The sequence below is a fragment of the Callorhinus ursinus genome, unplaced genomic scaffold, assembly GCF_003265705.2.
Source record: "Callorhinus ursinus isolate GAN/ISIS: 27379988/994484 unplaced genomic scaffold, GSC_fseal_2.0 scaffold7, whole genome shotgun sequence".
NCBI classification, from domain to species: Eukaryota; Metazoa; Chordata; class Mammalia; order Carnivora; family Otariidae; genus Callorhinus; species Callorhinus ursinus.
This window is the reverse complement of record NW_027397069.1, coordinates 65,032,505-65,059,339: the sequence shown is the minus strand read 5'-3', so window position 1 is coordinate 65,059,339 and position 26,835 is coordinate 65,032,505. Positions and strand designations below refer to the sequence as shown.

Here is a 26,835-nt window from a genome sequence, read left to right as displayed (position 1 = left end):
CCAGAGAGACTTCTGGAGAAATATCTCAGGGCCAGGACGGAAACCATCCTTCTTCCCTGGTTAAAGCTCAAAGTGGTTGGAGGTTCTCACTGTGCATCATCTGGATGCTCATGAAGTAGCTACTGCGGTTAAGGGTGTGGGCCTTGACTTGCTTCAGATATGAAGAGCTCCTGACGTGAGGGTGGCTCTTTTGGCAACCGGGCGTCTCCAGTCCGTGAGTCCAGCCAGAGGGCACCTTCACCACTAGGTGGAGATGTGGTAGCACCACAGAGGAAGCAGACACCCATGCAAATGAAAAGTAGACCTAACGACAAGCCTTCCTAGAGCTAGGACATTCCAACTTTTTTTTTTTTTCCTTTTCAATAATTTATTGAAGTGACATCCACATCACATAAAATTAACCATTTCAAATACAGTGGCATTTCATACTTTCGCAGTGTTGTACAACCACCACCTCCATCTACTTCTAAGAACTTTCTCTCACTTCAAAGTAAAATCCCTAATCATTCACCAGATTCTTCCCATTCCCCTCTCTGTACCCGTGGCAACAGTCAATCTGCATTCTGTCACTAGGGATTTGCCTATTCTAGATATTTCTTACACACTGAATCATACAATATGCAACCTTTGATGGGCTGGCTCCTTTCACTTAGCATAATGTTTTCAAGGTTTGTCGGTTAGCATAGATCAATAAGTACTTCATTCCTTCCTCGGGCTGACTATTTCACTGGGGCTCTACCACAATTTGTTTATCCATTCTTCCATCAATGGACATTTGGGCTTTTCCCACCTTTTGGCCACAGTGAATAGTGCTGCTATGAACGTGGACGTACATGTATTCGTTTGAGTCCCTGTTTTCAATTCTTTAGGGTATATGCCAAGAGTGGAATTGTGGGGTCCAGTGGTAATTCTGTTTAACTTTTAGGGAAACTGCCAAACTTTTCCATGTGGCTGAACCATTTTACATTCCCACCAGCAACGTACAAGATTTCCAAACTTTTCTGAGCATGACTCACAATAAGCAGTATATTTTACATCAGAACCCAGCATTCACATATGTGTATATATTTATGTTATATATATATATATATATATATATATATATATAAAACATAAGTTTTCTGAAACCATGCTTACCCCTCTTACTATAGGATGTGCTCTAAGGTGTTCCTTCCTGTTCTTTTGTATTAGAAAAATATGCTGGTTTTGATCCATCAAATGAGTTCCACACCTCAAAGCAAAGTGAAATCTTAAAAATTAACTTAACTGTGAAGATTAGAGTACTATTTTAAGTGTATAGAATAATATAACCTATCTCCCTTCCATTTGGATAGTCAAAGAATTTAGGATATCATTCATCAACTTATCATATCAATACATGTAAGTTTGGGGGAGGGGAGATTATTGAACCTGTGAGGATGACATTTTACATATTCTCCAACAAATTAGATCACACACAAATGTGAGTTACATTGTATGTACTGTATTTTTAATTAGCTGGGGTTCTACAGTTCAGCAACAAGTTATTTGGTGAGTATGGTACCTGTAACTTCTGGGAAAAGCCTTGTGATACATGTTATCATTTATTGAACGCCCCAACTGAGCATAGTAAGATCCTGAAGAGCACAGTGGGGATGACAGAAAAAGCAAGGGATATAAGAGAGAGAAAGAAATAGAATCAAGAGAAGGGGTGGGGGGAGGCATGAGAAGCTTCTCCAGTGTGTAGCAATTATTTATGACCATCTTCAGGAAGCACCCGAAACTGAGCTCTCCTGGAAGGAGTGGTGTGTGGGAGGAGTAGAGACTAGTGGTGAGAACATGTGCTCTCAAGCAGATCCACCGGTAGGATTGCGGGGATCCAAGGGCTAAGATGGGAAAAAATTACATTTTGCTTCTCATTAACTTCTAACTGAAATTTACCATTTTCTTCAAGTACTAATATAGCAACAAAAATAGTATTAGCAGCACCTTTAACTTCACTACCAATTGAAATCAGATTTTTTTTCATCATGTTACAGTTGCTTTAGGTAGATTTCAATATTTATGTTTATTATTTTATTGAAAAATTATTATAATTATTGGGCTTACCTCTGGGTTATGTTCTTTAATGTGTATGTAAAAAAATGTGTATCTACAATACCACAGCTTTTGTGGTTTTTAAAATAATTTGGTAACTGTACTTCAAAATAACTGGTTTCCATTGTAATCTCATGCATTTTGTCTTATTCATGTTCTGAGAAGGAGCCTGTTGGTTTTGCCAGACTGCCATAAGGGTCCAAAAATAGTTAAGAACTTCCTAGACCTGCACTGTCCAATAAAGGACCCATTAGCCACATGTGGCCATTGAGCCCATAGAATGTGGCTCTCCAATTTGAAATGTGCTATAAAACAATACACCAGATTTCAAACACTTGGTGCAAAAAAAAAAAAAAAAGAATATTAAGCATCCCACTAATAATTTTACATATATTACGTGTTGAAATGATCATATTTGGGGTATATTAGGTTAAATAAATATATTTACTCTTACCTGTTTTGTTATTATAAATGTACCTACTAGAAAATTTTAAATTGCATATGTGGCTTATGTTATATTTCTATTGGACGTGACTGGCCTAGCATCAGATCTGAGTTCCAATCTTGGCTCTATCATCTAGCCAGCCATTATCTTCGTTATTGTTGTTATGTCCCAGCTGTCGGGTCCCCATAACTTTCAATGTCCTCATCTGTACAAGTAGATATAAAGCCAAAGGAGAGAGTATCACTATATTCATTCCATTCTTGGTGATACAATTCTTACTATCAGAAATGTCCCAAAATCTTATCCAACAGTTCAGAAGAAGGTCCACATCCATGTCCCCTTTCCTTACTTTTCTGCTGTCCGTTGTTTCTATGAACATAAAATTTAAATTAGATATGTGGAAGTAATATATAAAGATGAGGCTATAAGAATTTATAGACAGTAGATTTTTTTAGAAAAAATATAAAGAATAAGAAAAAAATTCTCTTGAAGAGCAAAGAAGATGGAAAATAAATCTTGAGGTAGGGTGGAGTAGTATGCAGTCTGCAGTTGCCACCCATCCTGTATTTATCCAGAGACCTAAGTGGCATTTGGATAAGGCGCAAGCAAACCACCAGCACATTCCTGGAGTTTACAAATGGCCACTTAAATAGCAGGAGAACCGTGGTATGTCCCTAATCCAAAAGCTAAAGTCCACAATGGCTGGAAGGTGATGATGTGTTTCTGGAAGAGGGAAGAGCTGACAGGGGGCCTCCTGCCCTTTTGTGTGATCCTTAGCCTCCTGGAGCCCTGAGCACCCTAACATGGGCACCCTGTGGATACAAAGCCCTTCCATCTACAGGATCTCCTCTGAGATCCTGAAAGAAGCTTCTGTAGCTAGCAGATGGTACAGTATCACCTGTCTCCTATAAATGAGAAGGGAATAGCTTGCCCACAGGAGTGGATCACTGAGGCCAGTACCTGGTGGAGTGAGGGCTTGACCCAAGCTTGGCTCTCTCCACAACTGACATGGTGGGGATTGGAATCCTGACCCTCCACCTCTCTTTCCCTGGGCTGCTCAAAGTGACCCCACCCACCCTGACCGTCTGCAAAGCTCATTATTCTTTCTCTGGCTTCTTAGCTGAGCGGGGCAGTTGGAACTGCTCTCCCCATCAGCCTGTTAAGCTGCTCCCTCCCATCATTCAGATGGTTTCTAGCAGCTCCACCCACCTACACAAAGCTCTGCCTGTCTGGTCAAAATAGGGTGGTGATTTCCCCACCCTTTCTAAAAACATGCCTGGCAAGACTGTCTCTATCCTCCAGGATTTACTTGGGCCTTCAGAGTGACCTTTTCTCCCACATTGATCTGTGCTTGGGGGTGGCGAAGGCGATGCACATGTTTCTCCACGTCACTGTTGTCAGACTCCTCTAAAGGCAGCTCCGTGGACAGATGGTCACTGTGAAGGTTGAATCGGTAATGCTCAGTGAGGTAGACACTTCTTTTTAGAACATTTGTTACACCTGAAGGGCTCTTCTATGTATCTGTAATTCCTTAGCTCAACTCTTCATCTCAGGGACAATGAGCTGCTTTTCAGCTATGGTGTATCCCTGGTTTCCAGGCGTTGGCCAGTTATAGACTGTGCATCAGTTTTCCTCTAAACCAGACGAAGCCCTTTGATCCTGCCTTATTACCTTCACAGAAGACAACTCAATCATTTTCACTTTGACTTATCTCTTTCTACTTCCCAATTATTTTTTGGTCCTGTGTCCATGGCTGCTCCTCATCAGCCCTCACGTGCTTTATATGGGATACAAAAGGATCCTAGATCCTAAAGATCCTAGCTTTATCAGAACAGAATTGAGAAGGTGAATCTGTTGCCAAAAGATTCAAATAACAAATGCCAAAGACTGACATCAAATAATTTGTTATGGAGTGTTCTTTCCCCGTGCCAGGGCTCCTCCCAATACTATGGAAAATCAAACCTACGAGATGAGCCCATCTGGTGATAAGCAGCAGCTTTCCTCATTTAGTAGAAAGTAACTTGTCCAAGGTCATCATATCAGGGTCAGAGTAAGGAGTAGGAGAAAGAGTTTCTTGACTCCCAGTCAAGACTTTGTTGGTAGATAACTGCAAACATGTGATCACACCTAAAAGAGAAAAATGGTTAGTATGTGTAAAGTTTAAGTAGCAAAGATATAAAAAAACTAATCAAAATTTCCAATTTTTCCCAATTTCATTGACTCTAAAATTCTAGATTTCAATAATTATATACATTAAATGGTACCTTTGAGGAAAAGTTGATCTGCCTCTTATGACTTAAAATCTAATATTTACTTTTGTGTATGAAATTAGGAACTTTAGTGGGAATATTAGTTCTAGCCCTAAAATTAGGTACTTAAGTTTTAATCACTTAATAATGGAAATGTCTTGCCATAGCCAAAAGACTTAAATGCAACTATGAGAATGCACCTTTTTTTGTTTGTTTAATTATCATTTTTATAGGGAAAAACTATTTTCTTAGTTCTCCTTTCAAGGGCAACCAGTGTTTGGGAAGAGTGATTAATATAATTGTTTTTTTAATCCTATTATCAATCTGTGCATTTTTGGTAAATAATGACATGCAAAGCAAATGCCATATTTTTATTTCTTCAGAAAGGACTTAATATTTTATAATCATGTATTAATTGTTGGCTCCTATTGCAGCTCATGATATTGGATCTGTTTGTATCTCAGTGTAAATAATTTCTCTGGTTGTTGGTGCTATTTGAAAATAGGGTAGTAAAGTTATCAGCCCAGTTGTGTGCTTCCACGATAAAAGGCAGCAGAAGAAACCCATATTTTCTCTTCACATACAGTCTATAAATACAGTATTAACTACTCCTGTGCCTTGCAGAAATTGAGGTCAAATCTTTATATTTGTTCGGACAAAATATGTATGAATTACATCTCCTGGTTTAGCTCGAGCTTAATATTCAAATATGTAGGCACTACCTTGAGAGGTCAATGAGAAGAGTAAATTAGGTAGATATTGAGCCTATACTAAGCTCACCAGAACCTCTACTTGGCTTTACCCTGGACACTGAAAGTTGGAAGCACTAAAATATTAAATAATATTTTTTTTGTATGTGCACAAGTGCAGGCTTTCTTTACTTTGGCAAAACTTTGGCCTTACCCTGGCAGCCAGTGGAGGGTAGGGATGGAAACCTCTGTGATGAGCAGTCTCTCTCTCTCTCTCTCTCTCTCTTTCTCCCCCCTGCCCCGCCCTCTTTCCCTAACCTGACTTTGGAGTTAAGCGGGTATTTTGTGCTGGGTATTCCGAGTTTTTTGCTAGCTCTAGATCTGCTACTTAACAGTTGTCATCTGGCTATGTGCTCATTTAATCCTCGTAATAGACCGTGAGATAAACACTATTCTACAGATAAAGAAACTGAGGCTGGGAGGTGTTCAGCGGCCAAGCAACAGAGCTCCTATGCGGGAGACCCGGGCCTTGGTTCTGGCATAATATAGTGTGTCCCTTCTAATTAATATCCGTGGAGAATTTGCTCTGGAAGTCCCCATTCAAGAGCAAATATTAGGAACATTAGTGGGAAGTGTTGGGAGAGAGGCCCAATTTTCATTTCACCCATTATGAAGATGCTAGGGGTAGAGACCAGAGTTAACAGACACCCGAGTCCCAATTCATTCTAATGATGCGTCGGCACCACTTTTTGAGATGTGCCTTGCAGGTGCCCAGCAGATGTGGCCCTTTGCTAGTGCGCGTCCATACAGGTCCTCTGAAATACAGCCTAGCAGCATCTCAACCTCAAGTGCTTGGTTAATGTGAATTCCCCTACCCTACGCTAAACTTGTAACACACCCTGGGTGACTGTGAGCTTATGGAGGGGGACTTCCCCACACAGAGCAGCAAGGGGGATGGACTTCAAACTTGACCCTGCTCCCTGCAGCCATCGGATGCCTTTCACTGCTCAGATCCTTCATGGCCTTCCCATGAGGTAGACTGACATTTGATTCCTTTGTCAGGGCTCACAGTCCCTTATAAAACTCCTTGGCAGAGGAGGTGAGTGGAGAAGAAAAATGGGTTCTGCTGCTAATCTTTAATGAAAACTATTTTAAGAGATACGATTTTCCTTGTTTACGTCTGAATCTGGGCAACAACAAGCTGTGCTTTAATGAGGTTCTGGGGCATTCAGAACATTTTAATGTATTTTAGTTCCTTTGGAAAAAAAAGTATTTGTACTGAATAGTAATGGAATAAGTGTTTTCAAAATTTGCAGGATCTATTTTTGTGAAGATGTGTGTATGTGGGTTGGATTTTTTAAGGGAATGATTATTGAGTTTTCTGTTTACGAGATGAACATGATGTGGCATCACTTCATATTTTTTTCCTCTACTGTGTTTTTAGCACAAGTTAGATCAGCCCAAAATTATGCACCTAAAATATATCAAAAAAGTTTTTGATTGATATTGTTGCTTTATCTCTAAAGGACTTCATCCTGCATAAAGAGAATCAAAGCCTTCTCCATAATTGTCACCATTGATCTCAGGTGATGCTTAATTTGACTTGGAACTGTTCTTATTAAGCAACAATAGGTAATTGTAGGAATAGGATATATTTAATGCTTTTTGGGGAATTTTAAACTGAGCAAAAATTAATAAAGCTGTTCTTTCTTACAAGAAGTGATTTTCCTTTGTTTCCTCAGGATGCTAGGAAAACATTTCTCTTCTCTAATACATTCTATGCATGAATGTACATGTCACTCTGACAGTAATTACACGTGTGCGCCCACGTGCAGCCATCCACAGGGAAAGGGGGCGGATTCCAACCCTAACCCAATCAACTCAATCACACTCTTTAAAATCATTAGGAGAAGCCTCTTGATGTTGGCAAGCATCCAGATTGTTTGCCTAGCTTTGTTTTCACATTTTTTTGAACACCACACATTTTCGTCTCAAAAAAATTGTCAGAAATGCTAGGAAAGAAAAATTCAATATGAATTAAAATACAAACCGGTTGCACTTCAGTTGTACATTTTTTTTCCACAGGCAACAGATAGCGGTAGGCATGCGGACACATCTGTTCATTCAGTGACTCCCTCTATGTGTTTTTTTGCATGAGAACTTAATGTGTGCTAGGGGCTGTGGCAGATACACAACTGAGAGACACGTGGCTCTTCTGGAGGGAGAGAATAGAGAGTAGGAACATTTAGCATGATGGCTAAATGCCACAGATTATAATATACAGTCCATGCATCCTTTACCACCTTCATCCCACCCTGCCACTCAGCAGGCTGGGACATGGGTGACCAGTTGGCCTCTGCCTTCTTGAAATGCTCTGTTTTCTTAGCGTTCCTACTGTACCACCCCAGGCCACCACCAGTCCATTTGCTATATGGATCACAATTAGGCACCCCTTCCTGTGGATTGAGTATTGCGCAGATGTGTGGCACACACCAGGGTGGACACAGCCCATTTCCAATCCCTTTACAGCTTGGAGAGTAGAGTTCAGACGAGCTTGCCATCCTCACTTGCCCCAACCCTACCCCGGATCCGGCATCCTTATACGGACCACAACCTGTACAACGAATCAAATTGATATGAAAAATAACAGCATTCTTCTCTAGGTTCCTTCAGGGTGGGGCAAAGCCCCAGGGAACAATTCCTTCCCCAGGCTAGAGCCCACCAGGAGGGCAGTAAGCAGTCCTGGACAACCATTGGGGCCTGAAGCACTCCTATTGTGTAGTGATAACAAGGGTCTTAGCATCTCTTCCTGAATTTTGGATAAGAAGGTTGATAACCATGATTCTTGCCTTGCTTGTTATTAAAAGGAAGAAAGAAAGAAAGAAAGAGAGAGAGAGAGAGAAAGGAGTAAATGACTCCGTTCTAAAATTTGCTAGACTTAAATTTTGTCAGCTCTATGACCTTGACCTTATTCTATGCCTCTTTAAGCCTCCATTTTCTCATCTATGAAATGGGGCTATTAATAGTACTTCTTAGGTTGGGGGAAAGATTAAATATGATAAAATAGATATTTTTAAACACAGTATTAGTGTTGAATAAATGTAGAGGGTATTACTAATTATGATGTCTCAGGTTATTTTCTGACTTTTTTCCACTCTTGGATACCACTTCCTGACAACTTGCAGCTTTCCTGTATTACTGCTACTTTTCTCTGAGCCTCCAAAATCTATGCCTAGGGTGCCTGGGTGGCTCAGTTGGTTAAGCGACTGCCTTCGGCTCAGGTCATGATCCTGGAGTCCCGGGATCGAGTCCCATGTCAGGCTCCTTGCTCAGCGGGGAGTCTGCTTCTCTCTCTGACCCTCTTCCCTCTCATGCTCTCTATCTCTCATTCTCTCTCTCAAATAAATAAATAAAATCTTTAAAAAAAAAAAACAAAATCTATGCCTAATCCCTTGCTTAAAGATTCATTATATGGTCTCCTAAGATCATTAAGGAAAGGTCCCTCATTCCTCTTAAATGACATCTGAAGTCTCATAACAAGCCAGGGACAAATTCAGATTTTATTTTGTATTTTAGGTCCCTCTGTCCAGGTGCCTTTTCTGACTACATTTTTTTTTTTTTTATAAGTGTCCCTGCCCCTGCCAGAGAGGAGACAAAAGGATAAATGTTTTATCCCAGCTTGCAGCAGGTGTCATTCTATTTGATTTGTAGGCCTTTCAACAAAACAAAAGTCCTTTTCTGTTCTTTTACAATATATGCTCTCTTTAAAGGTACTCAAATGAGGAAAAAAAGCACACATGAGCACGATTTCAGGTTCTAACGGACAGAAACTGGGCTCTTACTGATTCGCTCTTCACAGGGAAAATGAGATGCCATTAAAAACATTCTTTTCTCAATAGCATTTAAAATTTTATGATCATTCCCTCTTGAAATATATATGAGTGGCATTCTCAGCCAATTAATATGTTTACAGTAGGATTGAAAACTTTGAAGAGCCAGCTAAAAATCCCTTTTATGAGGTGGACCAAGAGAATCTCTGTATGCTTGAGTAACAATATATAAAAGCGTGCTTGCTTACTGCAGATTTTGAAATGTCTCCAACTTGCTAGCCCCAAATTGTTACCATTGGGGTTCAAAAGTGATATATCTTCTAAGTCATACCAGTGGTACAAACGTGTTTAACTTCCAAAGTTTGATTCTGGTGTCCCTAAGGTTTCATCATAAATATCAATATCGCTAAACTTAATTGTTTATTATATGCAAGACACTGTGCTGAGCATTTTACTCATAATGTCATCTAATCTCTCCAACAACTGAATGAGCTCGGCACCACTATTAACCCCATTTCCCAGGTGAGGAAACTGAGGTTTAGTGAGATTAATAGCTTGCCCCAGTTCTCCTAGCTAGTAAGGTCTGGAGTCAGGTAGGAATCTGGGGCCTGTCTTGAGAGACTTTGTGCTCATTAACTCCGAGGTGCCTTACAGCCTCCCTGTTCATTCATTGCCATGTAGAGGCCTCAGAAAGGTGGGTATGGATATTAGTTTTTGTTTTCGTATGTGATCGCTGTTTTGAGGTAAAACCTTTGGGTCCTGTTTCACTTGGAATCCATACATTCAAAGTACAGGTGACAAAACAAAATTAGCTTATCAACTCCAGAATGCGTGTACATGAAAAAGAAGTCCGGGGCGCCTAGGTGGCTCAGTTAGGTAGGCCTCTGCCTTTGACTCAGGTCATAATCCCAGGGTCCTGGGATTGAGCCCCATGTTGGGCTCCCTGTTCAGTGGGGAGCCTGCTTCTTGCTCTGCTTGCGGCTCATGTACTCTCTCTCTCTCTCAAATAAATAAAATCTTAAAAAGAAAAAGAGAAAAGTCCATCTGATAAGTGACTTCACGGGAATGAAGCTCTGTGAGTGGAGCTGGAAATCTTGGTAGCTCAGGGTTTGCCTTTTGTGTAAGTGTAAGGAGCTTGCAAAGCTTATATTGACGGTGTCTTGGGGCATTTCAGGACATAGTACTGGTTCTCTGTGGTGCTAAATTTTTTTAAAAATTCTTCATCTTAAAAGTATATTGCACTCTTTCAATTTCTCAAAAGAACTGTTAGTCTAAAAAGTCCCATTTGTGTGTTTTGAGGGGAGTTGCCCAACATTTTTCATGTTCAATAATCATTAATATGGCTTTATTCATTCCTTTGGAAAATATTAATCAGAAATGTACTGGAAAGGGGAGAAGTATTCCGTGGCTTGCGGGACGGTTGGCCAAATCCCACCTACCGAAAGGCAGCCTGTCAAAATTAGAATGCTCTTATTTAATCCCCTAGTCAAGCTATATGACAACATGAAATACAGCTAACCGAAATCAGGACACCTGATAGCAAGATTTCATGAACTAAAAAGCCATTGTACAGCAAGGAATCTAATGCCTTTGCTTCTCATTTCTTTTAATACAAATAAATAAGCTACCGTGGGCTCGGCGAACCTTAGAAATGATAGGTTTGAGAAACAGATCCGTTGCGGAGCCTGACATTTCTGTAAACAAGCCGACTGAGCATCCCCTTCCGACGCACACGTTTCGGGGTGGAGTGCATCTCAAAACGGCAAGCCTGTCTGGAAGCGTTGGGGCGGGGGGGAGCACCAAGTGCAGCTTCCACTGTGCCCGTGAAAGAAGGGGAAGAAAAAGCCCAGCTTTCCTACTGCAACAAGGCTGACAGATGGGGCTTTTAAAAAAACGTCACTGCAACCAGATCCAGGGGTGCCGCTTTGCCTGCTGCAGCGCGATGCAGTTGTGTATATCTCAGGGACAGACACAAGGGGAAGTAGCAGCCAGTGCTCACGCGGGCTGCTCCCGGGAAGCATTTCTGAAGAGCAAGGAGCCACAGAAGCTGGGAAATTCCTGCTCCTCCGCCTCCGCCTCTGCCGGCTGAGTCCGGGGCTGAGTGGCGGCTCAGGTTGAGCCCGTGGGCAGGGGCAGGGGGCGGCGCTCCCAGCCCATCGCTCAGCCCTGCGGAGAGCAGTGTGGGCTGAGCTGTCTGCACCGTGTCAGGGAGGCCAGCCAAGAAACCGTCCCTCCCAGGGGAAAACGGATCACAGTTCAGGTGGGGACTTCCTCGGTAGCGTACCTGGCTGGAGCAGAGCATGTGGGCGGCCGGCAGCGCGCCACTCTGGTTATGGCAGACCAGAAATGAAAGCAGTGGCCGCCGCCGCCGCCTCTGAGGGCCGCGGGCAGATCAGCACCCAGCAAATAAGCAAGTCCTGGACCCCGACGAGGAGGAGGAGAAGGAGGAGTGGCCGAGCATCTCTCTCCCGCTCCTCGGTGTCCTTTAAATGAGGACTCCCTGCCCGTGCCGGAGGTAGATCCGCAGAGCCTTCCTCTTCGCCGCTGACATCACTAACCTGTGACAGGCACATCTCCACGCCCGGTACCTGCTCCTCCGGCGGCTCCCAGTCCGGTCCCGGGAGCCTCTTTGTATAACCGCCGACATGGCCAGCCAGCAGGATTCCGGCTTCTTTGAGATCAGTATCAAATATTTACTGAAATCCTGGAGTAATAGTGAGTAATAGAAAATAACCTTGTTTGTTTGTTTGTTTGTTTGTTTGTTTGCTGGATGTTGCCTAAGGTTCGAGAAATCAAATCTCAACTGGAGGCATAAGCCTGTGAGCCAAGGAAGTTGTTTTTTTGTTTTTTTGTTTTTTTGTTTTTTTTCTTTTCGGTTCGGTCTGCTGTGAAAATCAAAATGTCAGAGACTGAAGTAGCTTTCCTGAAGTGCAAAGGCTGCAGTGGAATCACAGTAGATTTTGTGTGATTAAATTTTCAAGGGAGATGGCCCTTCAGACTCGGGCAGAGTGCAGGATGGGGCATTCTAGGCTGCATTTTCTGCCTTAATGTTTATTTGATCAAGCTTTATCTAAGTATTTTGTGAAGTGTGGTTTAATCGAAGGGGTGTGGCAGGGTTTCAGAGTACTTCGTAATTGTTTTATTAGGGTATTGTCTGGAGGAAAAAAAAGTACTTAATAGTCTAAAACCTAAGACTCATCTCTTTTGTATATAGAGACATTTGCAGGTTTATTTCTCTCTCCCTTGTCCGTGTGGATGGTGTTCAGAATGCTATTTAATATTTGGATTTGTAAAAATCCTGATGTGTTATAGTCCAAACCGACAACATGCTTTGCTGAAATATAAACAAAGTAAGGTTCTGACCCTGATCATTTATTAGGATATCAGAATGTTATGGCTTCTGAAGTTCCATTACTGACCTACTTAAAGATTTTAGCAATAACATATTTCCAAAAGACAACCTCTCAGGCATCATGGATCTGCAATCAAATTAAAACCAGGCCTTCAGGTGATCAGTGATGCCTTGTGTCTTCTGAATAGTTTAAAAACAAAGTCTTCTCTATTTCTCCAACAGCCTTTGTGCTTGCTCTGGATAAAAGACCAGCAGGTATTACAGATCCTTAATTGTTTGAAATTCAAAACAATTTTTCCAAGAAAAATTCTGGTGCCGTATTACATGCATGGCTAATTAACCTACCTGTGCTCAAAGTGCTGGAGATTAATTATCTCCTACCCAGATGACCTGTGGCCAAGATTGTTCTTATGTAAACAGAACCTGGGCAGGAGAACCCGTGCCATAATTGCTTTAAGAAAAGAGCCAAAGTACCTTCAGCCTTAAGGTATTCAGGGATATGCGTCTGTAAATTATATCCAAAGAAACCATTTTTTCCCAGGTCATTTTGCACCACTGTATACACGATGGGGCTTGTCTGAGGCTGTTTTTCTACAAGTGGGAAGCCATTTGGGAGTCCTACTGTCACCCAAATAGCATTCCTTTATTTGTTCTAGTCGTAATTCATTTATCTTGGATCCATTATTTGTGTGATACTTCACACTCCAGGATGAACCTTCCTTTGTCTATCCACCCTTTGATTAATGAAAAGGGTTTGACACACACAGTTCTTAATGGAGCAGTTTTCCAATAACTGGAAAGACTTACTCTGAGTTTGACATCGGTATGTGGTTTTGAATCATCATTTTGAGTACACGAAGGCCAGATGATTTTCTCCTATCAATTTTTGTCATTGTCTCATTAGATAGAAAATTATGTGTGACAATACTGAGGCCAGTGGGATTTCTTTTAAAATCTTTCTCCCCTTGTCAATTTTCAAATTACTCTAGACAAAGTGTATATATATTCTCTCCACCTTTCCTAACGCACCCTGCCCCCCAACACACACACACACGCACACACACACACACACACTCGCTCTCTCACATCAGGAAATGGTTCAAAATGACTGTTCATATCTACTTTGAGAGTATCTGGGACACAATGTTGAATTCTTTAAATTCACTCAGCAAATATTTATTCAACACCTACTATGCCAGGCTGGGGGGCTGCAAAGGTGAATGAGACACCATACCTGCCCTCTCTTAATTTCTTCATTACAGAAGCATGAACTTGATGATTCTCTTTAGCGTTCCTTTGGAAGTCAGAATGCTCTTCAGTCCTTTCTTGAAAGAGGAAGAGGAAATAGACTTTATGCTTAGTCTTCTTTAAGCTTGTTGCAACACGAACCTGCTTCTAACCTAGCTTTGCTCTCGGTTTTACATATTTTCAGTAGCAAAGAGAGAAAGGAGATTGTCTAGCGTAGAAAACAGTAGCCTGAGGGCTTTGACCTACTCAGTGTAACGGGGCTGAGAGGCTGCATCACGGAGCAAGCAGCTCCTCATTGGCCAGCAGCAGGTTTGAGAGGTCAGGATGCCTGCCCATATACCTGAGTGGAGAAGCCAGCTCCTAATTACATAGTGGTGCTTATTTATAAAAGTACAACAATTAAAAAGCAATAAAACAAGCTGTGTAACTATGGCTGACTGCTTTGCAAGGTGGTAGTAAGAGGAGGGATGATTCCATGAGCATGTCCGTTAAGGTTTCCATTCATTTTTTTTAAAGGGCACATTGTGGGGGAAATGTAATTTCATGTATATGTCTCCTCCGAAGAATTAACAAGTCAATTAAATCAGTCGCTGCCTTGGTGAGATGTGTTAGCTTTTTATTCACTGTTCATTTTGACACTCTTCTTCACTGGCATGCCCACTCTGTCAGGCTGCCCTTTCATTTTAATGGAGTTGGGAATTAAAATGGCCTTGATGTCTGGAAATAAAACGTCCTTTGTAGACCTCACTGCGGAGGCTTTCCTTAGCCCCTCGGACCTCCCCCGCTATTAAGTCCTGTGGCTCCTTCCCCAGTCATATCCAGGCTTTTCCACAGCCATTCAGTGATTCTCACAGCTGCTCCCTGTGGTGTTCACAGGCACAGCCTCCATGGGCCTTTCTCAGTTTAACCTGGAATGTTCCGGTGGTCTCCTGAAGGTCCCCCTGACGCCAAGGGGGGCTTCTGGAGAGGCTTCTGCCTGCATTTCAAAGACCCCACCACAACTCTCTCTCGCCCCTGAGTCTGTGACTGCCATTCAGGACCCTTTTTGAGCTCCTCATCCAGCCTCTCTCCCTGATTGTTCTTCCGCTCCAGCTGGATTTAATTTGCTCACCCCTCTTCTGCTCTCACTCCTGCCTGTGCACACATGGGCCCCCTGATCTGGCGCACCCTCAGCTAGAACACACAAGTCGAAGGACAAGATAGGCTTGGTTCAGGTCTCTATCGCCTGCACCTGTGTGGCCTTCGACAGTTAATTAACTCCTCTCGGCTTCATTTTTCTCATCTGTGAAATGGAAGCAAAAAGAATGGATACTCCACAGGAGTAAATGAGGTATTTAAGAATTAAAGCGCTGAGAACAATATCTAGCTCATTGTAAACACTCAATAAATGTTAAAATAATATGAATGTATTCCAACGCTCCCCTCGCTTCTAAACCCACTTAAAATCAGAGTCAGACCCCTGACATCACTTGTGGAATATTCTATGAGTAGTCAACACTTGCTACACCCTTAGAGAAGGGAGCTGTGTGAATATGCCAAAAATAGTTGCTTCCTTAGATTTACTTTCTAGATTTACTTTTCAACATTCCTCCCTTTTCTACCTCAGCTACTATTAGAATATTCCTACCTCCCCTAAGTAAATACCTCCCAGCAGCACTCAAGATGGCCTGGCTACGGCCTCAGTGGCAGGAAGTCCTCTTAGCCTTTCAGCTCTGCTACCAAGTTGAGAGCAGATCGTTCCAAGCTATTTCAGAGGAAAGGAAGGCGTGCTTTTTAGTGATGTATGCACTTTTTAGTGATGTATATAGAGGGAGTATGTGGGCTCTCCCACCCATCTGGCATTCCTTGTGTTTCTGTCTACCTCCTAGTGTCCAAACGAATAGGGCCCAATGAACAAAGGTACATTCCAAACTTCTTCAATGTCTTGATCTTCCCAGGGCAGTCTGCATCTTTCTTACATTTGTCATATCTTGCCACCCCATCAAGGCAAACTTCTTAACTCTTTTTGCGTAACAAGAATTCCATTGACAAATAAACTGGTCTGGGGAACTGAGCAAGCCCTTTGCCTGTTTTGGAAGGGCTGCTGTACATTGGGAAATGTCTAATGTTGCTCTAGAAAAACTTGCATCACTCGAGAGAATTGGATGTGGCATTTTTCAGATATATCGTAGTGAGCTAAGTTGTGGTGATGAAGGACAATATTCCTGTCCAACATAGAAGTGCTGGTTAGCGGGGGTGCCTGGGTGGCTCAGTCGGTTAAGTATCTTGACTTCAACTCTGGTCATGATCTCAGGGTCCTGGGATCGAGCCCCACATGGGGCTCCCTGCTCAGTGGGAAGTCAGCTTCTCCCTCTCCCTCGTGATTTCTCTTACTTTTGTTCTCTCTCAAAGAAATAAAATCTTAAAAACAAAGAAAGAAAAGAAAGAAAAGAAAGAAAAGAAAGAAAGAAGGAAAGAAGGAAGGAAGGAAGGAAGGAAGGAAAAAGAAAATGCTGGTTAGTGTCGGGTTAACTCTGGGGACAGAGAGAGATCACATGCACATGGGGATGGGAAACACCATTGACTGAGTGCGGAGCAGGACTTACCCCTGTTTATGTCATCAGTGTAGCTCAAAGACCCTACAAGAAAGGCTTAAGAGAAACCTCAAGGTGTTAGTTTTCACCTCTTTGTGAACCTGAGGTGAAGAAGTAGAAAACTAAAGTTAACCAAGTTGCCTGAATCCAGCAGAGCAGTACAGCTGCAGAGCAGAAGAGCTTCCCTCAGTGCCCTGAAACCGTAGGAAGCACCGAGCACCTTCCAGGCGTTGGGGAGGTAGTTACTTCTGCGTTCCTGTCACTCAGATGTCTGATCAGACGTGCTGTCGCTCAGGTCGTGGTCACCTCTGCCCAAGTAGTTTATAGTCCTAATGAGAAACGAAACCCCAAATCAACATCTACTCTGAGTAGAAAGAGCCTGCTTCTGGGTTTGTGATGAGGATCAATAACGAGCGGGGGGGTTTTGTGTGTTTGTTTTGTGTGTTGTTTTTTTTTTTTGTCATTGTTAATATGCTTGAACAATTTTAGAAGTACAGTAACTGTCACACTGACTGAGGGCCCACTCCCTGTCAGATGTTACGCTTGGTAATTTATATGTAGGGCAACCACATCATTATTTGTCCAAACTGGGACACTTTTGAGAGTGAAAGTTAATAATTATACTGGGACTGCCCTGGGCAAAGGAGGCCATATGACCACTGTGTTTATTATCTTCACTCTTTCCAATAACCCTGCAAGGTGATGTTATTATCCACACTTTGCAGATGAAAAATAAAATGAGTTGGGAAAATGATTTGCTCGAAGTCAGGATGCTAGTAAGCACCATAAAACTTTCCTCCAATCCACCTGATAATCACATTTTTAAAAATCACCCATAGGGGGAGCCTGGGTGGCTCAGTTGGTTAAGCGACTGCCTTTGGCTCAGGTCATGATCCTGGAGTCCCGGGATCGAGTCCCGCATCAGGCTCCCTGCTCGGCAGGGAGTCTGCTTCTCCCTCTGACTCCCCCCTTTTGTGCTCTGTCTCTCTCAAATAAATAAATAAAATCTTTAAAAAAAAATCACCCATAGGATAATCAAAGGGTCAAGAACATTGGGGATCTTAGGGATTTATAAGATACTTTTCATTCTTGTTGGCTGATGACACTGCCAACGCTTTGCCCCCTCCCTCCCTATGCACCCTGAGGCTTGGGCGTGTGTGAGAGTGCACAGGCTCTCTCTCTTTCTCTCTCTAGCCTCCTACCCTCTGTGCAAAGTCCTATTGAAAGGTAAAGACCCTAGATTAAAATCATTATTTGTTCATTTGAATCTGATCTGAAACCTCACAGAATATACCTATTTGATGCCATCTGGGTATCTCAGAGCTCAGTACCTCAACTTTGGGGGAATTAAGCCTTATCATCTTCAACCAGGAACATGAAGAGGAAGCTAGTTTATTCATAATCTTTCTCCCTCCGCCCACTTCCTCCCAAGAACCAGTGCTGGAGACCACCATCTCCTTAGCACAGCCTGTTTGAAAGGACTAAGTATTGACGTCTTCACCATTGTTATTACACATAATACAGTTTGTTCACTCTGGTCATTTGATTGAACATACAACACATGCATAAAAGATTATAGTGAAAAGCTACACTTCTTTTGTTAGGAGTGTTTCATGTTGATTTTTTCCCGCTTTTTAACAGTATATATAAATATATGATTTAAATGGCTCTAGTAAATAAAAAGATACTAAATAAGCTTTACTTCTTTCCGAATGGTCATTTGCTTGCCATGCTGAGGTTTCTCTGGTAGGTTCTATTTGTTTAGGAAATGGTAGCAAGCTCCTAATCATCTTTAGCAGTGAGAACAGGGAGAATATCTCCAGGACTAATGGAAATCTATAATTCAGAGATCTCATTTTCCCTGATAGCACCAGTTTTGTCCACCACAAAACCTGCTATAAGGCTAGCAGCACAAAATGATTTGATTTCAACTTCTTTGCCTACTTTTGCATGCTGCTAGGTAAAGGTGCCAACAAGAGCTGAAATAGGCAAACAGCAGTGGGCAAGAAGGAGAGGTGATCTGGATGCTTTTACAATCTGGGAACAGCCCAGGATATTTGAGAAAGTTGCCAGCATTCAGATGTTTCAGTGGCACATTCAGATGATACAACATGAAATATTCTCTTTATTTAAAAGACATCTGTTTCAAAACATCTTAATACCTATGACTCATTAGTTCACTTCTGGGTACAGTTCAAGGAATTGAATGGGTTACCTATGTCCCGATCATCTTATTAGTAACTTCTAGATTTCTAAGCTTCATGGTATATTCAAAATGATTGGGCTCAGATGTGAGTTTGGGCTGAGAAATGACATTTTCCTGAGTTGGAGCTGTTCTGTGGCTTGTCAGCCCCATACACAAGGTTTTTGTGCAGGTTCTTTGCTTGTACTAAATCATAAAATTATTTAGTGCTTTGTGGTTTGCTCAGCACCTTTAAAAACATTACCTCATTTGATGAATGGGATGCATTGATTATGAATAAACTAGCCTCCTCTTAAATGTTCCTGGTTCAGGATGATAAGGCTTAATTCCCCCAAAGTTGAGCTTCTGAGCTGTGAGACACCCAGATGTCATCAAATAGGTATATTTTGTGAGGTTTCAGATCAGATTCAAATGGACAAATAATAATTTTAGCCCAGGGTCTTTACCTTTGAATAGGACTTTAAAAAAAAAAAAAGCAGTATATCTTGGCATCTAATACTTTAGATACACAGAGGTGAGTCTATTTAAAAAACTTATGTATTATATATTAATTAGTTGAATTTCAATTTACTTTTTAAAAGATTTTATTTATTTGTCAGAGAGAGAGAGCGCGCACAAGCAGGGGGAGTGGCAGGCAGAGGGAGAAGCAGGCTCCCTGCTGAACAAGGAACCCAATGAGGGACTTGATCCCAGGACCCTGGGATCATGACCTGAGCCGAAGGCAGACACTGAACCAACTGAGCCACCCAGGCATCCCATAATTTAATTTAAATTTAATAAATAAATGAAAAAAATTTTTAAATAAAAAACATGTATTACGATTTTCTGGATGTATTTGTGCCCTACCATTTCCTAGTCATCTTTTTTAAACACTCAAAACATGTCTAATTTTCTCCAGTGTGTACCTTCTGAGAATCACCCCCTATTTGCCCACAACCCAGTGCAGAAGATTTAGCAGGCAATCACTTCCTGAAAAGGTGAATGGCATTTGTGAAAAATAAAGTACACAGCTTTATCTCATCTTTTTCCTTACTAATCTCTGTCATTTGATAGATTCCTTTCATCATATTCATTTAAATATTTCTCCACTCTAGAACCGTTGGCTATACGAGTAAGAAAATGTTCTCTCCTTTGAGTTGAAAAGTGTCTCTCAGGCTTGAAGGAGTAATAGGAATAGCTTTTTCCATAAGAACATCTTTACTTACTTTTCAATACTGGATTATACTCAAAAACTTACTATCTTAGAGTCAGCTTTTCTCGGTTGTTGCTCCAGAATACCTTGCTGACTCCACAGTGTCAGAGAAGCAAGATAAACACTATGCAGGACTTCCTTTTGAGCACCGTGCACCAGACACACTTCTCTGGGAGTTTCATAACTGAATCAGACCTGGGTCTTACCATCGGGGATCTTAGAGCTGACCTTCCTTCCTTGTTAGTTTCAGAACTCAGAAATAATTAATGCAGAAGAATCCCAGGGAAAGGATCCAGTGGTATTCCAGAGACAGTCTATGTCCTAGAGAATTTTATGTGGGAGAGTGTGTTCAGTAGATTCTGTTAGTTTAACTTTATGGATTTATACTTTCATGGCATCTGACAACTGTTGGAAACCTGGTGTTTGCAGGCAAATTCCTACAAAAACATTCCTCCTAGCAGGATAGCTGAAGGAGAAGAGGAAAGGTAAATTATTTACCCTGGGACACTTGACTAATGTCAGTATTGGAGGCAGCAAGAGTTTCATATAGGCATTCTTTACATTAGAAAACTGTGAAGAAGACTTACCATGTTTATCAGAATTTTGACCTGGGACTAATTTAAAGCTAAGTCATTCTTCATTTGAGTGGTCCTCTCTTCAGAACATTGAGATTAAAGAGGAGGTTGTGTGTGAGAGAGAATTCTCTTTCTGTAAGGTTCGCGATCCTACCTCTCACCTTTATGGTTACACTTTTCTTCTTTCTCACAGAACATCCAAGCACAAACATTTAAATATTAGTCACCCAGAACCCCAGCTGCAAAGCAGTGGAAGTTTATATTCTGCCAGCATATCAGACTCTCTAATGAGTCTGATTTGGGTTTAATTCCTTTCTACTGTGTAGTCATTTGATGAGCTGCAGATGGAAATTTAAGCCAAAGCCATAACATTTCAGCTAATACTTTTTATGCTGCTGTAAGAATTTGTTGTCATGTCATTTAAGGGAGTGGAAATCTTTTTCAAGAAGGCATTCAAGTCTGTTTTAAGAGCTTTTATCAACTCTAATTTGATATACAACTCTGACTGCCTCCGCTGTTCTTAATCAATTGCAAAGTGCAAAGTAGTTTAGCAGTGAAAGACAGCTTTGAAATTTTCAGAATTTCTCAGCTAATGTCACAAGCACAACATTATGGAAATATACAATTAAATTTCCCTTAAAATTTTTTTGCCTGAGCTTAAGAGACAGTAGGCTGACTTCTTTGAGTTTAGACTTAACCAGGTAAATATGTATTTTGGCAGCCATGAAAAGGATGGGGTATTAGATTAACTAGGGCAAAACTTTAGTAAAATTCCATTCGAATGTTATATTTATGTAGGAAGAATCTGGCAAATCAAGAAAATGGTGTATTACATAAGAGTCAACTCAATAACATATTTCAGTTGTTTAAATATAAGATTAAGTTTTTCTTCCCTGTTTTTCTGTTATTTTTCTGTGTGTGACCTTGACTGCCTCCTTTCCCCACTTCCTTATGTGAAAGGAACAAACGTGACACCTGTTGCTACCTGTTTAATGTGAGGGGTTTTGAATACCTGCACTGAAAATGAGGTGTGTGTAAACATCGCAATATGTGTCAGTTATTTCTTCTAAGCCATTAAAGCCAAACTGGAGGAGGTTGAGTTGTACACTATTGAACTTGACCGATAAGTAGAGACTGGATCTCTGGCTTTCTAAGCTTGATCAGTTTCTTGGACTAGTCTGCTTTTAAGTATTCTGAATAAGAAATAGGTGTCATACTACACAGCCTATCAGGTTCTTTCTATTGTTGTTGTTTTTGTTTTGTTTTGTTTTGTTTTTTTTGGCAGTAAAGTGACTGTGTGAATTTGAACAGGGTTGTCTCCAGTTGAAGTGCTGGCATTCTTGATCGGGAGACAAGCATGTCTTTCGGCAGTGAGATATGGTGCTTGTAGAAATTGTTACATCCGGGAAGCTTTAGAGCTATGATCATACAAAGGATACTCTCCTAGGTTTTAATAGATATTATGTTTTGGTTAAGCCGTGTTGAAGTCAAGGTCATAAGGATGCAAGATAGTATTTAAAAATCTGTCTGAAACACTGGTTTGTTACACCATCCACCTGTACTTTATGCCTGTGACTAGTAGAAAGCTCTAGTGAAAGCTATAAAGAATTTTACGACTAAAAAAGTTACCCTAAGGGAATAGATCACCTATGGCTTTCGCAAATTATAAGCAGTTAGTTTAAAATTTACAAGTTCGAATACCACGTGGAAGACAAATTGCGGTTTTTCTTCAAAAAAATGGAACACAGCTTCTCAATTTGCAGCTTTTGAAAACTACATTTTTAATGAATCTGCCCTAAAAATGAGGCCTTGCTATTGACTGACAGCATGGTCTTAGCTCTACTATCACTTGTGCTATTTTAGCTTCCCAAAATTAAACTTACACTTTTCTAATGAGTATTTTAGCTTCTGTAGAGAGTTTAGAGAGAAGCCAGGCCCTGTGTTGGGCCACACTGGGTGTTTTGTTTTACTTCCCTCAGGGTTTGATGGTGGCCCTGAGTCCTGTTCTCATCTTCTCTTCCAGCCTGAGAGTACAGGACAACCTCTTCTCTATTTTCTTTGACCGAATACAGTTGCAAGAAAATAGGAAAGTAAGAATAAATCCCTGCTGATTTTTGTGTTCCGTGTACTAACAAACCCCCAGTCCCTATCATTATGGGAAAGCTAATCCTAGCTTCTGCCAATTGAGATATCAATTTTGAATGTGTTTGAAAACCTGGCCCATTGTCAACTGAAAAAAAAATTTTAACAATGTTAAATGCTGGAGTTTTAAGAAAGGTCGAAATTATGATTAAGAACTCATTCTCATTCTCTCCAAAAAATTCTGTCTCTCAAATTCTACATTTTAGATATCCAGAAATCTATTTTAACATTAACTTCTTTTCTTTCTCTTATTAACCATTTTGTTATGCACTTCAATGCTTATTGCCATTTTCCTAGAAGGGCAAAGGAGTTGAAATTCAAATTATTGTCTCTTGAAATTAGCCAACTGTTCCACTTAAATAAAGAAAAGAAATAGAAATGATTGAGTAGGATTCTGATCAGTGATTTTCATTCTAAATCCTGAATCCCTCTTGTCAGTAATCACAGTACAGTATCAGACCTGCTGTTCATAGGTAGAACGGTTAATAAATAGAACTTTTTCTTGCCATCTAGTAATTTGAAATGTGTGTCATTTTAGGAGGCTTTTGCCAGAAGTACTAGAATAACTTCACAATGGCTGAAAGAATAAAGACTTTTAATTCGCTTACCTAACTCACAGTCTGGAGATGGGAAGTTCCAGGTGGATTTAGAAGCTCAAGGACTCAGACCATCCAATCTTTAGACTTGTCACTGCACGATCACAGATGGCCATCTCAGTTCCAAACATCTTTGCTTTACTTAAGAGTCAGGAAGGGAGGGAGTTCAGGTTAGGTCTTTCTTTTGGCAAGGAGGAGAAAATTTTGCCAAAGACTCCAGCAAACTTCTTGCATTCCTAATTGGAAGTGGATGATATGCCAGTCCTGGCAAAGTTGAATGTAATTACCATGTTGGTTTAGACAAACCATGATGCAGGCCCTGGGGCTGGAGTGGGTCCACATTCTGTAGGTCCACTACCTGCTACTTGAACAAATAGAGATTCTTACCAAGGCAAAAGGGTGGGCAACAATAGAAACTGCCATAAAATATAATCCATACAATGGTAGATGACTATTAATAACTTCCCACCTTTTGTTACGTAGCATTGCATTAAGCACAGTAATAATAGCTGATATTTATAAGCCCTTAAGAAGTGTCACGTGTTATAGTAAATGCTTTACGTGCATCATTTCCTCTAATCTTTACCATGACCCTGTTTTACGCATACCATTTGTAAGTGACAGAGCCAGGGATCAGACCTAGAGTCTAGGGTAAACCCTAAACTCTGCTATCTCTCATCATTCTTTGCAAGATCAAGACATTGATTAATAGTAGGTGAAATTGATTAAACTCAGGTAGGAGCAGAAGGATATTGACATGTATTTCCCACTAAGTTACCACAGTGGTATTTGTCAAAAAGCAGTGGGAAAGTTCTCAAATAAAAATTCTGTATCTCTCCGCCTCTAGTTTCAAGAAAAAAAAGGAGCATTCCCTGATGTTTTTCTTATGCCCATTCAATAAGAAATTGAGTCTGTTTTTTTTTAAGTAAATTATAAGAGAGAATATTGCTAGATCAGAAACTTGAGCCCTTCAAGAACTTGTAGCCCGTTCTCTGTTGAAAGAGAAAGAAAACAGAAATATATTAGGTTTATTGAAATCTGTCATTAGATTAAAATGAGCAAATATAGTATTAATTCATCTGAATGCCATCCAACAGCAGTAGATGAAATATCCTTAACTTTGTCATTACCAAAAAAATGACCAAAATATTTTCCTGTTTTGGGGTATTTCCATTTATGTAGAAATACCAATATTTTCCAGGGAGGTTTAGATTTCAGTCACATTGTTTAGATTCAGCTATTAATCTGAAAGGGTTTTATTGACTCACTTTACTACCTATCCACAGCACCCTTCAGCTAAGTCTTGGAATGGTCTATTAAGAATATTTATGAAGGACTACTGAGTTTCATCTCATTGAAACTTCAGATCCTACTTTGGAAAATACCACCCTATAGGTGACGAATGAACGAACGAACAAATGAATGACTGAATGAATGACTTCCCAGGGAAAGTGCATCAGTAAGTGCTGGCACCTAGATTCAAATTTACTTCTGGCTCCAGAACCTCTGTTCTTATTGGCTGTCCAGCAGGAGCCATTCCCAGCTCCCTCCTGTTTTCATTTCCCCCAGCATCTCTGTAAGAGGCAGGAGCTCACTTACTCTCAGCCTTCAGTGCAAGCTTGCAACTGTGATTCAAGTTGCCGGGGGAATTTCTGGAATGTATTATTCTTCCTGAAAATAAGGAGGAATGCATCTTTTGCCACTCTTGATTTACCTACTGCTTTCAGCCTTTGGACACAGTTTGTGTAGACAGCAGAAAAAAAAAAAATTGGATTCTAATACCCTAAGATGACTTTTAGCTGAACATGAGCCAAGTTCCTACTCTTAAGGAGAATATTGTCTAGTGAAAGAGACCAACATACTGGTGCAGGCACTCTGGAAAACAGTATGGAGGTTCCTCAAAAAGTTGAAAATAGAGCTACCATACGACCTAGCAGTTGCACTGCTGGGTATTTACCCCGAAGATACAAATGTAGGGATCTGAAGGGGTACGTGCACCCCAATGTTTATAACAGCAATGTCCACGATAGCCAAACTGTGGAAAGAGCCAAGATGTCCATCGACAGATGAATGGATAAAGAAGAAGTGGTATATCTATACAATGGAATATTATGCAGCCATCAGAAGGAATGAAATCTTGCCATTTGCAGCGAGGTGGATGGAACTGGAGGGTATTATGCTGAGCGAAATAAGTCAATCAGAGAAAGACATGTATCATGTGACCTCACTGATACGAGGAATTCTTAATCAGGAAACAAACTGAGGGTTGCTGGAGTGGTGGGGGCTGGGTGATAGACATTGGGGAGGGTATGTGCTATGGTGAGGGCTGTGAATTGTGTAAGACTGTTGAATCACAGACCTGTACCTCTGAAACAAATAATACATTATATGTTAAAATAAAGAAGATAGTAGGAAGGGGAAAATGAAGGCGGAGAATCGGAGGGGGAGACGAACCATGAGAGACGATGGACTCTGAGAAACAAACTGAGGGTTCTAGAGGGTAGGCGGGTGGGGGGATGGGTTAGCCTGGTGATCGGTATTAAAGAGGAAAAAAAAAAAGAGCTTCTCTCTTGTCTTCATGTGAGAGAGCTTGGAAAATGAAAGGACTTTTCTCAGTCTTCCTTAAAGGTAGAGGTCACATACAGTCCTAGCCAATGAGATCAAGGAAGAAGTCTATCCAAAGGACATCCTTTCCTAAATAAAAATTCTCATTAAGAAAAAAAAAATAGAGGGACGCCTGGGTGACTCAGTCGTTAGGCGTCTGCCTTCAGCTCAGGTCATGATCCCAGCGTCCTGGGATCGAGCCCCGCATCGGGCTCCCTGCTCAGCGGGAAGCCTGCTTCTCCCTCTCCTGTTCCCCCTGCGTGTGTTCCCTCTCTCGCTGTCTCTCTATCTGTCAGATAAATAAATAAAATCTTTAAAATTAAAAAAAATAGAAAGAGACCAACATAAATTGATAATTATAATAAAATATGACCCGTAATCAACCCCCTGAAAGATGAGTTGCATGTATGAGTAAGAGTGACTCTTGTTTGTGCATAAATATTACTCATTGACCCCTAAGGCAAGATCTTCCCTACTGTTTTCCTATATTGCTGATAGTTATCTCCAAAGCCGAATCTTTTCTCACCAGCCCGGTGAAGCTGCGACTTTCTCTCTCTCCTCCAGGTCCATTATTCTCTTCAGCTTCCTCATCTTAAATGCTGAATTTCATGATCAGTTAGTCCCAGGCAAGAAACTGGAGTCCTTTTCAGCTCTTCTTTCTTGTTCATTGAAAACATTGTTAAAACCTGTCATGCTTTCTCTATCCCAAATGACGTCTCCCACATCTGGATCTCTGTACCCATCACCTCTGCCAAGACCTGGTTCCAGGTGTTCATCACGTGGAGCATCCTAACTGGAGCATCCACAACTCCTCCTTGCCTGCTTCTCTGCTGCCACCCACCTTTCCAGGCCAGGTCTGGTCCTCACCACAGCTTTGAGCACTGATCTCACCTTTGCTTTTGTAATGGTGTGTTGACACTGAGAGTGAGATTTCCATATGCGAAGATCATATCCACACCAGTAGGTAGTTGCAAACACAGCGAATAACTAAATTGTCATTATGAACTGAAAGTGCTCATCTGAATTCATTTTGTAGACCATCTCTATCCAAATCATTTGTT

The 26,835-nt window shown here is 41.1% G+C and overlaps 1 protein-coding gene and 1 long non-coding RNA gene across 5 annotated transcripts in view; one reads left to right on the top strand and one right to left on the bottom strand.

The window, feature by feature from the left end:
- The window catches only part of FRY (FRY microtubule binding protein), a 447,132-nt gene that overhangs the window by 170,089 nt on the left and 250,208 nt on the right, over window positions 1-26,835 (top strand). For 2 of the 4 annotated variants that reach the window (XM_025875084.2, XM_073894718.1), the window contains exon 1: window positions 11,169-12,004. The exons of the other annotated variants lie outside the window; for them this stretch is intronic. In XM_025875084.2, coding sequence (XP_025730869.1) covers window positions 11,935-12,004 — 70 coding nt within the window. In that variant the 5' untranslated portion in view covers window positions 11,169-11,934. Of the gene's footprint in view, window positions 1-11,168; window positions 12,005-26,835 lie in introns of those variants that run through there. 4 annotated transcript variants of the gene reach the window in all.
- Window positions 14,489-25,401, bottom strand: LOC141373126 (uncharacterized). Its single transcript, XR_012378827.1, has 2 exons — window positions 23,183-25,401; window positions 14,489-16,791 (listed from the first exon to the last, which is right to left on the bottom strand). It is a non-coding gene; the product is annotated as an uncharacterized lncRNA (long non-coding RNA).